Source organism: Nansenia antarctica (genome assembly GCF_963989245.1).
Source record: "Nansenia antarctica genome assembly, chromosome: 1".
Classification (NCBI taxonomy): domain Eukaryota; kingdom Metazoa; phylum Chordata; class Actinopteri; order Argentiniformes; family Microstomatidae; genus Nansenia; species Nansenia antarctica.
Window position 1 is genome coordinate 47,421,864 of NC_137674.1, and position 14,166 is coordinate 47,436,029.

At 44.3% G+C, this 14,166-nt stretch overlaps 2 protein-coding genes across 2 annotated transcripts in view; both read left to right on the forward strand.

Moving 5' to 3' along the window:
- Positions 1-41: 41 nt before the first annotated feature.
- On the forward strand, positions 42-5,220 carry lrrc57 (leucine rich repeat containing 57). Its single transcript, XM_080531098.1, has 6 exons — positions 42-173; positions 540-773; positions 1,303-1,438; positions 2,321-2,589; positions 2,719-2,904; positions 3,576-5,220. Exons 2-6 carry the CDS (start codon positions 690-692, stop codon positions 3,615-3,617), a joined length of 717 nt encoding a protein of 238 aa, XP_080387224.1. The 5' UTR covers positions 42-173; positions 540-689; the 3' UTR covers positions 3,618-5,220.
- Positions 5,221-5,540: 320 nt separating this feature from the next.
- The window catches only part of tyro3 (TYRO3 protein tyrosine kinase), a 23,991-nt gene continuing 15,365 nt past the window's right edge, over positions 5,541-14,166 (forward strand). Inside the window, exons 1-6 of the mRNA XM_080533047.1 lie at positions 5,541-5,767; positions 7,389-7,572; positions 9,795-9,895; positions 10,798-10,968; positions 13,026-13,112; positions 13,757-13,872. Of these exons, the coding sequence (XP_080389173.1) occupies positions 5,710-5,767; positions 7,389-7,572; positions 9,795-9,895; positions 10,798-10,968; positions 13,026-13,112; positions 13,757-13,872 (717 nt within the window). The 5' untranslated portion in view covers positions 5,541-5,709. The remainder of the gene's footprint in view (positions 5,768-7,388; positions 7,573-9,794; positions 9,896-10,797; positions 10,969-13,025; positions 13,113-13,756; positions 13,873-14,166) is intronic.

Consider the following 14,166-nt stretch of genomic DNA (forward strand, 5'->3'; position numbering starts at 1 on the left):
AAAATAACGCGTATGTGACTGGTCCCCCACAGAGGCAGGATTAGCAATGTCCAAGCTTGTTAGAGTTTAGGTTCGACAAGTCTTTCAACCTTGTTGTTCTCTATTGTATTCAAGAGATAACTGTTCACTCGGTAAAGCGTTGCGAAAATAAGAAGTTATATTTCCAACTTGACGTAAGTAAACAAATGAATACCAGCTGGGATGGAGCTAGCTTGCTAGTTGTTGTTAGCTTGATGAATCCCACAGCCATATGCTTGGTCTGGCTCATCGGGTCAGAATGCCAGCTACAGGTCGGATGCCATATGGCTAACGTTAGCTAGACGTGTTTATTAGGCCGCGGTGGAAGAGCAACTCGCTTGCTAAATACTTCAACTGAACATGTCAACATGCTTATCTTGGTTCTTGTCACTTTAAAACGAAGGGGGCACTGTATGTTTAGGCAATTAGCTGGAACAGTGGTAAATGCAGACCCTTTGCCGACTAGTGTCAGATAAACAGCCCTGATGATTTGTGTTTATAACCTGTATACCGTTTTGCAGGTGTTACACGGAGAACCAGCGAGGAGGAAGTAGCTTGCAACACCACCAGTTCTATAATATTATCTGACATCGTCATCTATAAATTGGTGCTGCTGTCAAGTTGAAGTCCGTCACCTAGGAGGACCGCATCAGCTGATACCAGCGTTATCAATGGGGAACAGCGCACTCAAATCCCACCTGGAGACCTCGCAGAAGACTGGGGTCTTTCAGCTGACAGGGAAGGGCCTCCCAGAGGTAAGAGACAGATATGTTAAATTCCCCATGCTCAGTGGGTTCTGTTGATTGGCTACCCGGGGTAATTATTGAAAACAAATTGGTATTGCAGCAGAATCAGAAAAACATAAAATATAGAATGAAAATGTACTGTTCATCCGAGGAGGACTGAAATTTGCTTGTGGGCGCCACCATGAATGAATGAATGGTCTTTATTGTCATTGATATAGTACAGGTACCAAACAACGAAATTTGGGAGGGGGGGCTCCCCTGGTGCTAGGAAAGAAAAAAAACAAGAAGGGAAAGGAGCTGGTTTACATAAATAAAGGCTATGTACACTATCCACTATACTATACTGTACAAATAAAACACTGTGCCAAAACACCATGCAAAACATTATAAAAACAAACATTGGATCATATTATTGTATTGTTACTTATTTGATATTTCACTGCATTGTTGAGAGGTTGTCTGCCAGTAAGCATTTAATTGCAGTCGTGGTTGTATCCTATGTATATGATGAATACACTTATGAGTCGCTGTATTTCAGTTCCCTGAGGAGCTCCAGAAGTTGACTGCCAACCTGCGGACCGTTGATCTGTCCAACAACAAGATTGAAGTGCTGTTGCCCTCCATAGAAAATTTCCTGCAGATGAAGAGTCTTACTCTGAATGGAAACAAACTCAGTAAGTGTCTCTAATGTTATTGCTTGGCCCAGATCTATATCCTTTAAAATCTTTCTTAACAAAGAAAATAATTACATTTGTGGTTTTCTTTTGTTGCTTGTGCGTTCGCCACTGTCTTGCCGATGATTCGCAAGGCATTCTGGGAGATTTTGCATAACACTCTGTTTGCCTACATGCCTCCATGTAGCCCTACCACTTCGCCCTCCATCCAAATTGGAGGGGTAGGGCTAAGTGGTAGGGGCAAGAGATGAAATGGGATTGGGCCTAACAAAACGCTTGTCTAATATCAGTGCAAATTGGCAGGGTAGGAGCACGGGTTGCTAGCCTACAGAGCACTGCTATTCTGTCATGAATTGGCCTGTTAATGAAGCATTGTTCTTTTTTATTTGATGACTTGTTTGATCGATTGATAGCATGAAATGTATACGTTGTGAACGAATAGCGAGCATCCATGCTTTTCTATGATACTGCTGATGACGTATCAGGGTCTTGAAGGCTTGTCCCATTTCATAGGGGAAGATTTCAACCACTACCCCTTGTAACTCTGTTCCGAGGGGCAAGTCGAATTGCGAGGGCCACTCGATAAAGAGGGGTAGGGGTAAAAAATAAGAAATGGGATTGGGCCTATGTCTCCTGTTTTATACCTTGACAAACCTGCTATGTTGTATACATCTGTTACTGTATATGGCAACTGTTTGAGACATTATTGATCTCTTCGCTTTTCTATATAATTCATTAGTTTATTGGTTTAGTGCATTATTGATGTGCAATTGTTTGCTTCAACCTCTTTGCTCTTTGCATTAAGTGTGTGCTAAGAGAGAGCGAGTGAGCGTGTGTTGTTCGTGTGTGTTAATGTGGGCTTGTTTGTTTGTGCCTTCTCAGCCAGTCTCCCCAGTGAGATAGGGAAGCTGAAGAAGCTGGAGGTCCTGAGTCTGAACGGTAACCAGCTCCAGAAGCTGCCAGCCACGGTGGGGCAGCTCAAGGCCATGCGGACCCTCAGCCTGTCAGGGAACAAGTTCAGGGAGTTCCCCCCCGGCCTGGGCACCCTCCGACACCTGGATGTCCTGGACCTGTCCAAGAACCACATCCAGGCCGTGCCCGGGGAGGTGTCCGCCCTACAGGCCATCGAGATCAACCTCAACCAGAACCAGGTCAGCTTTAGAGGGGCTGTAGTCTGCTTTCAGTCCACCCTGCTGCCTTCATGGATCAGGTCTTTATTGAACACGTGTTTGATACCATTCCTCGTTCCATCCTAACATAAAACCGTTCGTTCCCTCCAGATTTCAATGGTGTCTCCAGACATCGCCACCTGCCAAAGGCTGAAGGTGCTGAGGCTGGAGGAGAACTGTCTGGAGCTGACGTCCATCCCTGTGGCCATCCTCACCTCCTCCACCGTCTCTCTGCTCTCCCTGGAGGGAAACCTGTTCGAGGTGAAGCAAATGAGAGACCTGGAAGGGTATGATAAGGTGAGTCACCGGTGAGCCTGTCTGATGAGTCACGGCTGTTTGACGAGACGCCAGAGTGATTAATTACTGTCGGTCCGAGGTTAGAGGGAGGTAGAGAGAGTGTGAGTCACGCCTTGCTTTCTCGGTCTTAATCTACTGTTTACTAAACAACTCGGGCTGGTTTTTTCCCAGACCCAGATTAAGCCTAGTACTAGAAGCATATTTAATGGGGAATCGCAAGTGTGATTTTAAATCCAGGATTTGTCTCAATCTGGAATTTAAATATAGTTTTTGTGGTTGAGGTACAGTGTTTAGCACTGATCAGCAGTGCTGAAACCAAAGATGGGTTTCTCCAGAGTGGTGGACTCAACCATAATGGGATTTCAAACTGTCAGGAGGATCAAGGGAAGAAAGTTCTGGCTCAGACAGATCTAGTATTTTTTCCTAGTCATAATCCCGTCCTTAACATAAGCTTTAGTCAAACATAGGACGAATCCCACCACCATAATACAACCTGGCCAATATTGCAGTCATAACTTGGACCACACACACACACACACACACACACACACACACACACACACACACACACTCACTCATTCGCGCATTTAAGAAGCTTATCTCTGTTATTTTTAAATGTTCCAGCCTGAGGTTTTCCTGATATCTATGTAATTGTTGTTTACCCTCCACAGTACATGGAGCGCTTCACTGCCACCAAGAAGAAGTTTGCGTGATAGAAAAAGAGTGCAGTAGCTCCCCCTTGAGTCCAGCTTGTGAACTACACCCAAGCCCCTATGTGGTCGCGGCTAACTACCTAACTACTACTCCACTACCACCACAGTATATTCTGGCTTCTGCAGCAGCTCCCGAAGGATACGATGGAGAAGGACCACAGTAGAAGGACTGATAGGCAGACGGCATGCGACTGGACTGGGTTTCTCATGGGAGAATGATGATGATGTCAGAGAATGATGATGATGTCAACAGAACTCTATGGACTGTACAGCACACTCATCTATAATATTCATAGAAATTGCATCTTGAATTGGCCAACTTACACATTTCCTTAATTTCTGTAATTTTAACAAAAGCATATTGTGCTTGACAAAGTCTGGTGGTTAGTTGTGATGTTCTATTTCCGATTGGAATTTTAACCCTGGCTTTTTCGACTGCCTGGATAATTATCAAGACATGTACAATTGTAGCAGGCAGCATGCGCCTCTATTGATCTCTGTCAATATTGACGGTGCTTGTGGTTGTGTTTTGACTGTCAGTCCTGTCATACCCCTGCAGGTTACCCACAAGCCAATGAAACCTGTACAGTAGAGATCCAGAATGTCAGAGCAACGGCAGTTCTAGAATGTCTGTTTATGCACTACAAACACATTATGCAGTCGGAATGAAATAAAGCAATTTTATAAAATGTTGTATGGAAGACGGTAAGGATCTGGGAGGGGCATCTACATTTCTCTGAAAGAACAGCCTAAAGTAAATGCCAACGAATCAGGGGTGAGTTTTCTGGAAACTTGTGGCACTGAGGTTATTGTAGAGACAATATAGGAATGGGGAAAATGAGCATAGTGCTATGAAGCTTTCAGGAATCTCACCACCAGTTTGGCTGGTTTTACTGGTTTCATTTCTTATCATTATTGAATGCTCACTGGTCTCCTAATTTATGCTGGTTTATGTCTATTAACTCATCTCCAGGTGGTCTCATAAAACATCATTGTTTTTTGTTAATTATGATGCTTAAAGAAATTCTGTTATATGAACATTGTGATTTTATGAGGTAGAATCCATAACATGTTGATCCACAGAATAGTTTATGGGTCTTACATCTTACATTTTGATCCCAAACCAGAACTTAATATTGATCTAATCAGTGTTGCTGATCAATGGTGCACTTTCTATGAAAGGAGTTGCAATAGGCTGTCCATAGCAATGTAACTTACCGCCATCAAGTGTATGTAAGTGAATTGAGACAGAATACTCTCCATGAGCTGTATCAATATATTAACACAGATCCATAAATGATAACCTCACTTGATGTTTATAATTACTGCTTTTATTTAATGTTTTATGTAATATTTTGATGGTTTTTTTAGTTTTTGAAAATCTGAAAAGTTTCTGAACAGTCTTAATGTGTTTATCCTAACATGACATCAGCTTTGTGAAGGCAACATCCTTGCTAACCCATAGGTATTTATCATTGGTATGGTATTTATATAAACATTTAGCCCTTTATTTAAGCTCTGCTTTGAGTGTGCATTCGGGCAACTTAAGCTCTCATTGTTCATCAATGTCACATTTAGCATACCCTGTTTTGGTCTACCATGATACCCCATCCTCTTAATAAAAACATGTATGACATTTTTGTGTATTATATATTTAATTGTCTGCTGCGCTGCAAGCCAAATTCAATTGGTTCAAGCGACACGTTTATGTTAATGTTGAAATCTCGGATAAACTTTCCCTCTCACCACTAGGCGGCGGTCACGGCCACTGGCATTCCATAGGATCACCTCACCCTGTGTGTTAGCCTCGTAGGAAAACAGCAATGTGTAAACGCTTGGAATAAGTTAACTGAACTGTAGCAACCGGTTTCTTCATGAGGGAAATGAAAGTAGCTACTTTGTCTCTCAGGTCCAACCGGTGTTTTGCATCAGACAGCTGGATCTCTGGTCACTTTGTAGCGCGGAGTCGTAGCCCCGAGGGACTGGACATGTAGCTGGCCACCGCTGGGTTGTTTGGCTCTATTCGTGGAACCGCGGATTGATGAACTTGTGCTAAAGAGCCTCTAAACATTGTAAACCTGACGATGAAAAGATGATAAATGCTCTTGTGATTATCCTGTTCCTGGCTCAAAATAATGAAGGGATCCATGGTAAGTTTGCTAAGATATTTCACAAACAGAATAAAGCCAACTTGCGAAAACAATTGAAGCGCAATAAATCATTGATTGTTAATAATCCAAACATTGGCAAATCAGCGTCCAGCCTCAGATGTATCAATCAATAAGGTTGTTCGGTAGGCGGGTGATGATGGTTCATAACAAGACCACAACAAGGGGATGTTTCATTGACCGCCGCCGCGCAACCAAGGGCTCTCCTTCCACTAGAGTGCTCGTTCACCTTTCACTAGGTAGACATGTTCCTTTCACTAGGTAGAAATGTTCCAAAGTTGACTTGTCCTAGGTCTGAAATCAATCAACGTCCTTTACTTTTCTCTTTGTAACTCAGCCGAAGTTTTCGATTGTTGGCGATTCAACACAACTGATATTGAATAATGCATTTGCCTGTCGATTATGAAGCCCTTGTTATTTTATTTATGCCTGAGTAAACTTCACTTTTCATTACATTTGTACAAATACCTATTTTGAAATTGAAGTCACGTAACTGTGCGGTTGAAGGACTCACACTTCCCCCTATGGTCATTCCATCCCCCATCCCCCCCTTTCCTTTTACCGGAGGGCAACACAATCACAGTCATCCCATGACAAATGTTTTTGAAGTTGTTTACCCCCCTCATCATCTGGCAGTTAGATATCGAAATATCCATTCTAAGAAACATCTATCTTAGAGAGTAGCATCAGGTGTGTGGGACAGCCGGAGTATAAACAACTTTTCAAATGGTCACACACTTCACGTAGTGTAGTGTAGATGTGTAGAAGAATATGCTCATTGATGGTGGACTACCGCTCTGTAGGCGGGGGGTCTGGGGCAGGCTGCAGCTTATCCCAGCCCCAGCTGTAGTGGAGCTGCCACAGTAGAGAGCTTTCACCCCTCTACAGCCAGCGTGTATGACGTCTACAGCCAGCCAAGAACATCGGCCAAGCAATATGCAAAAGTCCAAGCACACAATAGACACAAACAGCTCTAGACAAAAGCCTCTTGGAGGAAATAAAAAGAAACAAACTCTCTTTTCCCAATTGTGCTACTCTACAGGTCACAATGTCTACTGCGCATTGACACTGAACGGAGGCCAGGCTGTACCTTTTGAGGGACATCTAGTATCTCTTTCCTATGAATCCTATCTCCATGCATCTGTGCGAGAATATGAAAACTATTAAACTGCTCTGTGCTCAGTGAAATTAACTAGTGTGTGTCGGATCCTCTCATACCATGTGTGTGTTTGTGGTGTGTGTGTGTGTGTGTGTGTGTGTGTGTGTGTGTGTGTCTCTGTATTCATGTGGGCGTGCATTGTGACTGTCAATGGCCCCTGGTCCTAGCATAGATTTATTTTTCTTATGATGACTGATGGACAGATGATTCACTTACTTCAACAAATGTATTTGTTGTAAGTCGTTTTGGATAAAGGCGTCTGATAAATGCCAAAAAATGTCAATGTAAGAATGTAGGCTAAATGTAACTAGGGGGAATCTAGCTCTTTGCTGTCGTGTGCCTGTGTTAGAATGTGAGGATGCTTCAGTTCATTCACATTTTACAACAACAACAATGGATCAAACCATGATGACATCATTCATCTTTCTTGGTGTCCAATCACAGGACTCCGGTTCACAAAGAACCCCGCCAACCTCACGGTAACCCAGGGCAACATGGCGCGGCTGGGCTGTGCCATCGAGGGTCTGAGTGAGCCGGAGATCGTGTGGATGAAGGACGGGGAGAAGCTGTACAGCACAGACCAGATGTACATCACCCTGGAGGCCCACCACTGGGAGACCTTCCACAGGTAAACACCACTGGGAGACCTTCCACAGGTAAACACCACTGGCAGACCTTCCACAGGTAAACACCACTGGGAGACCTTCCACAGGTAAACACCACTGGCAGACCTTCCACAGGTAAACACCACTGGCAGACCTTCCACAGGTAAACACCACTGGGAGACCTTCCACAGGTAAACAGTGATGATGATGATGATGTACATCACACTCTGAGACCTTCCAAAGGTAAACATCTGTTCAGATGGACATACTGGGCTTCATACATACGATAATGATGATGATGATGATGATGATGATGTCGTCCCATCACAGAGAGCCCTTCCAGAGGTAGAGTTGATATTTCAGAGAAAAGTTCTGGTTTATTGAAAAGCAGAAAAATGTAAGTTACAGGTGTTGTTAGCTTTATGTATCTCTCTGTCATAGATTCTATCCTTTTTTTTTTACCCATATGAGGGATACAATGTACATATGTTCACCCTTTGTTATAATATGGAGAATGTATGTATGTGATGCATTCACTTGCAGTATGAGTCTATCCTTTAAGCTACAGTACTTGAACCTTGCTTACTGTAAATTCGACAAGTGTGTGTGTGTGTGTGTGTGTGTGTGTGTGTGTGTGTAGGTATGATTGGTGGGTTTGGCAGCATGTTGGCTTGGTGTGTTCTGTGTTATGATTTGAGCGTCCTCTGTGTTTGGACAAACAGACAGTGTAGCACAATAAATACAGGCGGTGCTGCTGTTCCCGTCTTTGAAGACTTTCTCCTCCTCCACTCCATCAGACATGGGGCAAATACAAGTATGGCTGATGCAATGGAACCAACGAAATAGTCCCAAAACTGTTAACTTGATTTAGTTTGCCAGATGCAGTAGAAAACTCCTTTTAGTACTTTCAATTAGTTGACATTTATGTATTTGAACCAGGTCTGGAATCAACATGACTGAACTTTGAGGAATTTAGCAGGGTTAGGGTTGGGGCAGGTTGGTGTGGTGAGGAGGCCAGGAGGGCAGGAGGGCTGGGGCTGGGGTGGAGGGGCGCTAATCAGCTTTAGAGGTCTTTGTTCCTGGTGGAGCCTGTCGATAACATGCCTGAGGGGGGGGGGGAGCCAGGGGGTCTGGCTCTCTCCAGCCATCCAGAAGGTACACCTTGTCCAGGAGGATGGAATGTCACAGAATGTTTAGATTGAAATCGATCATGTAGAACAGACGTGATTGCCTTGTCATGCACAATCGGGAATTGTTTGACCTCTTTATGCATAACTATTCTGAATGTTCCAGAATGTTGGTGAAATGGTGTAGAACAGAACATCTTGTATAGGCAGGTCTGTCTGTTCTATGTTACATTGCTATCTGAACGCTTCACCTTACTGAGGGAACCCCTGGCCCAGAGGTATGGGCAGGAGAGGCTAGAATGTAGCTTACTCGGCTGCCCTGAGTAAGAGCAAGCCTAGTCTAGTCTACCAGGCTGCTGGCCCTCTCGTCGACCTGGCTGCTGGTCCTCTAGGCTAGTGTTTCTCAACCCTCTCCTCGGGGCGCCCCAGCCGCTCCACATATTTGATCTGTTCCACCACCAGCTCACCTGATTCAACTAATCAAGTACAAACCATAATTGCTTGTGGACTGGATCAAAGGTCTCCAGGTACCCTCTGAACTCAATTTCTTAAAAAAAAAAAAAAAAGGCCTCCAAGTCAATGGTGCCAGTTGCCTTTCCCATTCCCATAGATGAAGACAATGGCTGCTGACTGCCTGAACCGAGCTTCCTTGGTACAATACTCTTGTTCACTTGACTACATGGCATGTCACTTATTTCAGCTTTAACTTCTTGTGCTTGGTCTGATATATAGAAATCCGATTACCGTAATAATTTTTTATGTACTTTGTCTCATTGTAGTTTATTGCTCCCCATGACCCTTTCACTGTTCTCAAGACCTCCTTCTAGTCTTGTGTTTATTTTATGTTTGTTGTTTTATTGTCTGTTATTCTGTTACTTGATGATGTTTGACTTTGACCAGTATTTTGTCTGACATCATCCCATCAGTATTGCTTTGAATGCTGATCTTGGGATCTGGAGGGTGTGTGTATGTACCGTACTCACGTGAATCCTGTCATGTTTTAATGGGTTTGATATGAAAAGGTAATTTCCTCTGTATGGTATTATAGAATTGCGAAACCATAGGGATAACTGTGTGTTTCTGTGTCTGTGTCTGTGTGTCTGTGTGTGTCTTTCCAGTGTGAAGTCAGTCCAGCAGCAGGATGCAGGAAAGTACTGGTGTGAGGTAGAGTTCCATGGTCTGACCATCTCCTCGGAGCCCGCCTGGATCACTGTAGAAGGTAAATCAATACAGTTGGCTCTCCCACCTTCTCCCGTTCCCTCCATCGCTCTCTCACTCTCTCTTTTTCCATTCTCCCATTTCACTCTCACTGTCATCTACTGTTCTTTAACTTTCTCTTGTTGCCCAATCACATTAACTCTCTTTCGCGTGCGCACGCCCACGTGCGCTCTCTCTCTCTCTTGCTCTCATTCTATCCCCTCAGTGCCCATCAATTTAGCTGCAGCACAAACAACATTCCTTAAAGGGACAGTTGTGATTTAAACAACAACGAAGGCGTTACCCCACCTCTTAGTTTGGTAAACAGCTGAGGGATGTGGCTGGACAAATGTAACCACTGTCAAGTTCATTGACAGAGCTATGGATGCCAGGACTGAGTGTCCATGAGATTTAAATGATCGTTTAAACCATGTTTTTTAGGGTATATAGGGTTTGTTTACAATGACATTGTTTACATGTTTATATATGCCATTTAGCTGCCGCTTTTGCCATTACAGTGGGTGCTTACAATTTCCGGTATATATGGTCCCAGCGGGAATCGAACCCCAAACCTAAGCGTTGTTAGCACCAGGCTCTACCATTTTTGTTTTTTTTATCTTATCAAAAACGTATCATTTACATTATTTACACATAACAACACATAGGAAGGCATCAGCTCCCTATCAACTAAAAAAAACAATAAAATAAAAAAAGACAACAGTTCAAAACAAAAAACAAAAAAAAACATCAATTCAAACAATTCATTCAAAATCATATACCAACCCTCCATCCTCCCCCACAGCTATAAATGTGCTCCCTTCCCCAAACACCTTCTCAAATTAAAAATGTCTCCTTCCTGCTCTCCCAACTGAGCCACGGAGGACCACCCTAACTCACCCTATCACTTCCTCCTCGTCCCCCTAGGCGTCCCCCACTTCATTCTGGAACCCCAGGACGTAGCCACCTTCCCTGGGGTGCCCTTCAACCTGACCTGTGCCGCTGTGGGACCCCCGGAGCCCGTGGAGGTTCTCTGGTGGCTGGGGGGGGTCCAGGAGGGCGACGCCACGCCTTCCCCATCTGTCCTCAGCGTCCAGGGTGAGGCGCCGTCTACGCAGCTGATGTTGTAGTCATGTGACACACTCTCTTATCTAGAGGCACATCTCATCAGAACGTTGGATGTAGGTGAGGTAACCAAGGAGCAGAGTTATGGCAGGCTCCTTCAGAAATGGGGGGGCCAGAAACACACATCAATGGCTGAATGAATGAATAGGATATCCTTCCAGTATATGTTCAATAAAGCTGATGTGTCATAAGCTCCAGTCACCAGCATTAGTCATACTAGGAAGGATTTATGGCTTTGTGGAATTCTAGCTGCTCACTCCCCGTGAGGTTGTGTGTGTATGAATGAGGGGCTGTGGCTGTGGCTGTGTGTGTGTGTGTGTGTGTGTGTGTGTGTGTGTGTGTGTGTGTGTGTGTGTGTGTGTGTGTGTGTGTGTGTGTGTGTGTGTGTGTGTAAGTAAGTAAGTAAGTAAGTAAGTAATAGAACAGTAGAACTGAGCCAGAGGTTATCCTCAGTGGGCGGAGCCCTACTGGAGCCACCAATGAGGGCTCTCTCCTGGTGTTATGGCTATGCTCCTGTGTAGCTGTAAACACACTTCTACCGGGGAGCACCCTAGCATGCTACTTACTGGATGTAGTTCATGCATTGTTTCTTCTTCTGTGAAGCGCATAGCATTGCAGTTGTGTAGGAAATGTGCTTTATAAATGAAATCTGATTGATTGATGTAGTTATTACAGATGAAAGTATATCATTAATTCATTTTGGTATTAGTCCAGTCATGTAACTGGACCTGCTGCCTCCTGGGTAGAGCGGGAGGGGAGAGTGCTGTTCCTTCCTTTAAGGGGTGGGAGTGGATCTCAGGAGCCTAATGGTCAATCAATACTGTTGACGTAAACAACGCAGACTGAGGGTCTACTGCTTCCTGGAAGCTGAATGTTTTACTGTCTGGTTTATGACGCCGGCATGTGGGGTATGTTGTGAGAGTACTTTGGTGTGATGACAAACTAGTGACACACACACACACACTAGTCAGAGACAGGCTTTCCTGTAAATGTATTGCATTTACGTTACATTACATGTATGGGTTGTGAAGGTTTCACTTTAGAGGATATCCGCCTCAGCAAACCGCAGAACTACAACAGCAAGCATTTGTCATACAAGGAAGGTCAACCATGGTTTAAGTCAACCCTGTTCATGAGATGTTGTCCTTGTGTATCCCTCCAGCTGAGCCTTTTGTAAACGAGTGGTTTCAGAAACCCGTAAACCTCCTTATCCTTGTCATCCTTAACGTCCAGGCAAGTCCAGACAGGAGTCATATACAGGTTCCTCTGAGGGAGAGAGAAGCTGCGTTAGTGTGTCAGTGTCAGTCACAGTCACCAGTAAAGTTGTGAGAAACCTGATGTTGATTGTTGCGTTTGGGGTACTGTCTGGTACAGTGGAGGCTGGTGGAGGTAGAAATCAGAGGATGGACTCAAACGTGTTTTGACACCATTCCTCATTTCATTCCAGGCATTACAATGAGCCCGTCCTCTGATTTCTACCTCCACCAGCCTCCCCTGGCTCTGGTAGTAGTATTGTACTAGTATGGACATGAAGGCAAACTCACAGCACCGCATAGGACCATCTGTTCATAGACCCCCTAATTAGACTTTTGTTCTGAAAAAAACTAAGTTAAAATGAAATGTTTGGGACAAATTGTTAATTAGAGCTGTCAACTTGGAAGTATAGAGTATTCATTTGTTAGAGGGTTGGATTTTATATTCTGGAAGTCTTCGTCTGCTTCCTTGAGTCTTATCCGAGCAGTGATGGAACGGAATTTTTCTGCATTCATCTTCCGCGGAGGTCTCATTGCACAGGAATGAGCCATGCCTGCTGTAATAAGGGTCTGTCTGCAGTGATAAAACCAACCATCGTTCATGGGAAAGTGGGTCTGCGCGGCTTGCTGGTGTAGCTTGGCACGGCTCTGGTCTAACTCACTCTGGCTCCACTGGACTGACAGTTTACCTTTAAAGGGCCGTGGGGCTGAGTGAGTTCTGAGTGCTACTTAACGCTACTTAACATGTCTCCCTGGCCCTGGTTCTGTCCCCCGTAGGTGTGAATAACAGCGTCAAGTTCTACTGTGAGGCCAAGAACACCAGAGGGATCTCTGTATCTCGCACAGGCACTGTGCATATTAAAGGTGAGCTGTGAGACTAGGAATACTGGCATCAGTTTGAAGTCATTTTTGGTATGAGGATATCTAACATATTAAAAAAAAAAGGAATGATTGGGCACCAAACTTGTGAAATGACATTCTAATGCGATACGTTCATTTAGTATGATAGTACGATATTACTATGTGCTTTGCTTCTCAGTCTCTCTCTCTTTCTCTTTTTCTCTCTCTCTCTCTCTATCTCTCTCTGTCTGTCTGCCCCCCTGTCTGAGACATCTTCTGCCCCTCAGCACTACGTCTCCTAAAGACACCCGCTTTCCCCTCTACTGTGTCCCTAAAAACGTGCCCCCCTTGTTTCTCTGTTTCTCCAATGTAATCCAAAAAATTAAAAAATAAAATAAAGAAGGTTTTAGAAGAAGGTGATAGGAGAAGGTTTTTCCTTCTATCAATGGCCCCGGGCCTGAGCTGGATTACTCTTCCTGCTACAAATGGTGGACTGATGATTCTCATGCTTAGTATTCAAATGTATTGATTGTAAGTCGCTTTGGAATAAGGCGTCTGTTAAATGCCAAAAATGTCAATGTAAATGTCTCTCTCTTGTCTGTCTGTATGACTGTCTGTCTGCTTGCCTTCTGACCTGACTGCCTGCCTGTCTGTCTGTCTGTCTGTAGTTCTTCCATCAGCTCCAGTCAATGTGCAGTTAGTTCAGTTGGTGCAGAACAACGTCACATTGGCATGGAAACCAGGCTTCGATGGCCACTCCGACCTGTCAGCCTGCACCATCCAGGTAACCACTCAGTAACATCTAGGTAACCAACCACTGTGTAACCTAGGTAACCAACCACTGTGTAACCTAGGTAACCAGCCACTGTGTAACCTCTAGGTAACCACTCACTAATATCTACAGTAGGTAACCAACCACTCCATCATCTCAGTCCCACACAGATAAACACCCTGACATGTCCATTTAAACATCAAATCTAGGTCACCCCACAGTGTTCTCACTTCCATCCAGGTAAACACTCAGACCCCTCCAGGTAACCCGTGCCTGAGTCCTAGTTCCAGGAGAGTGGAAACATTG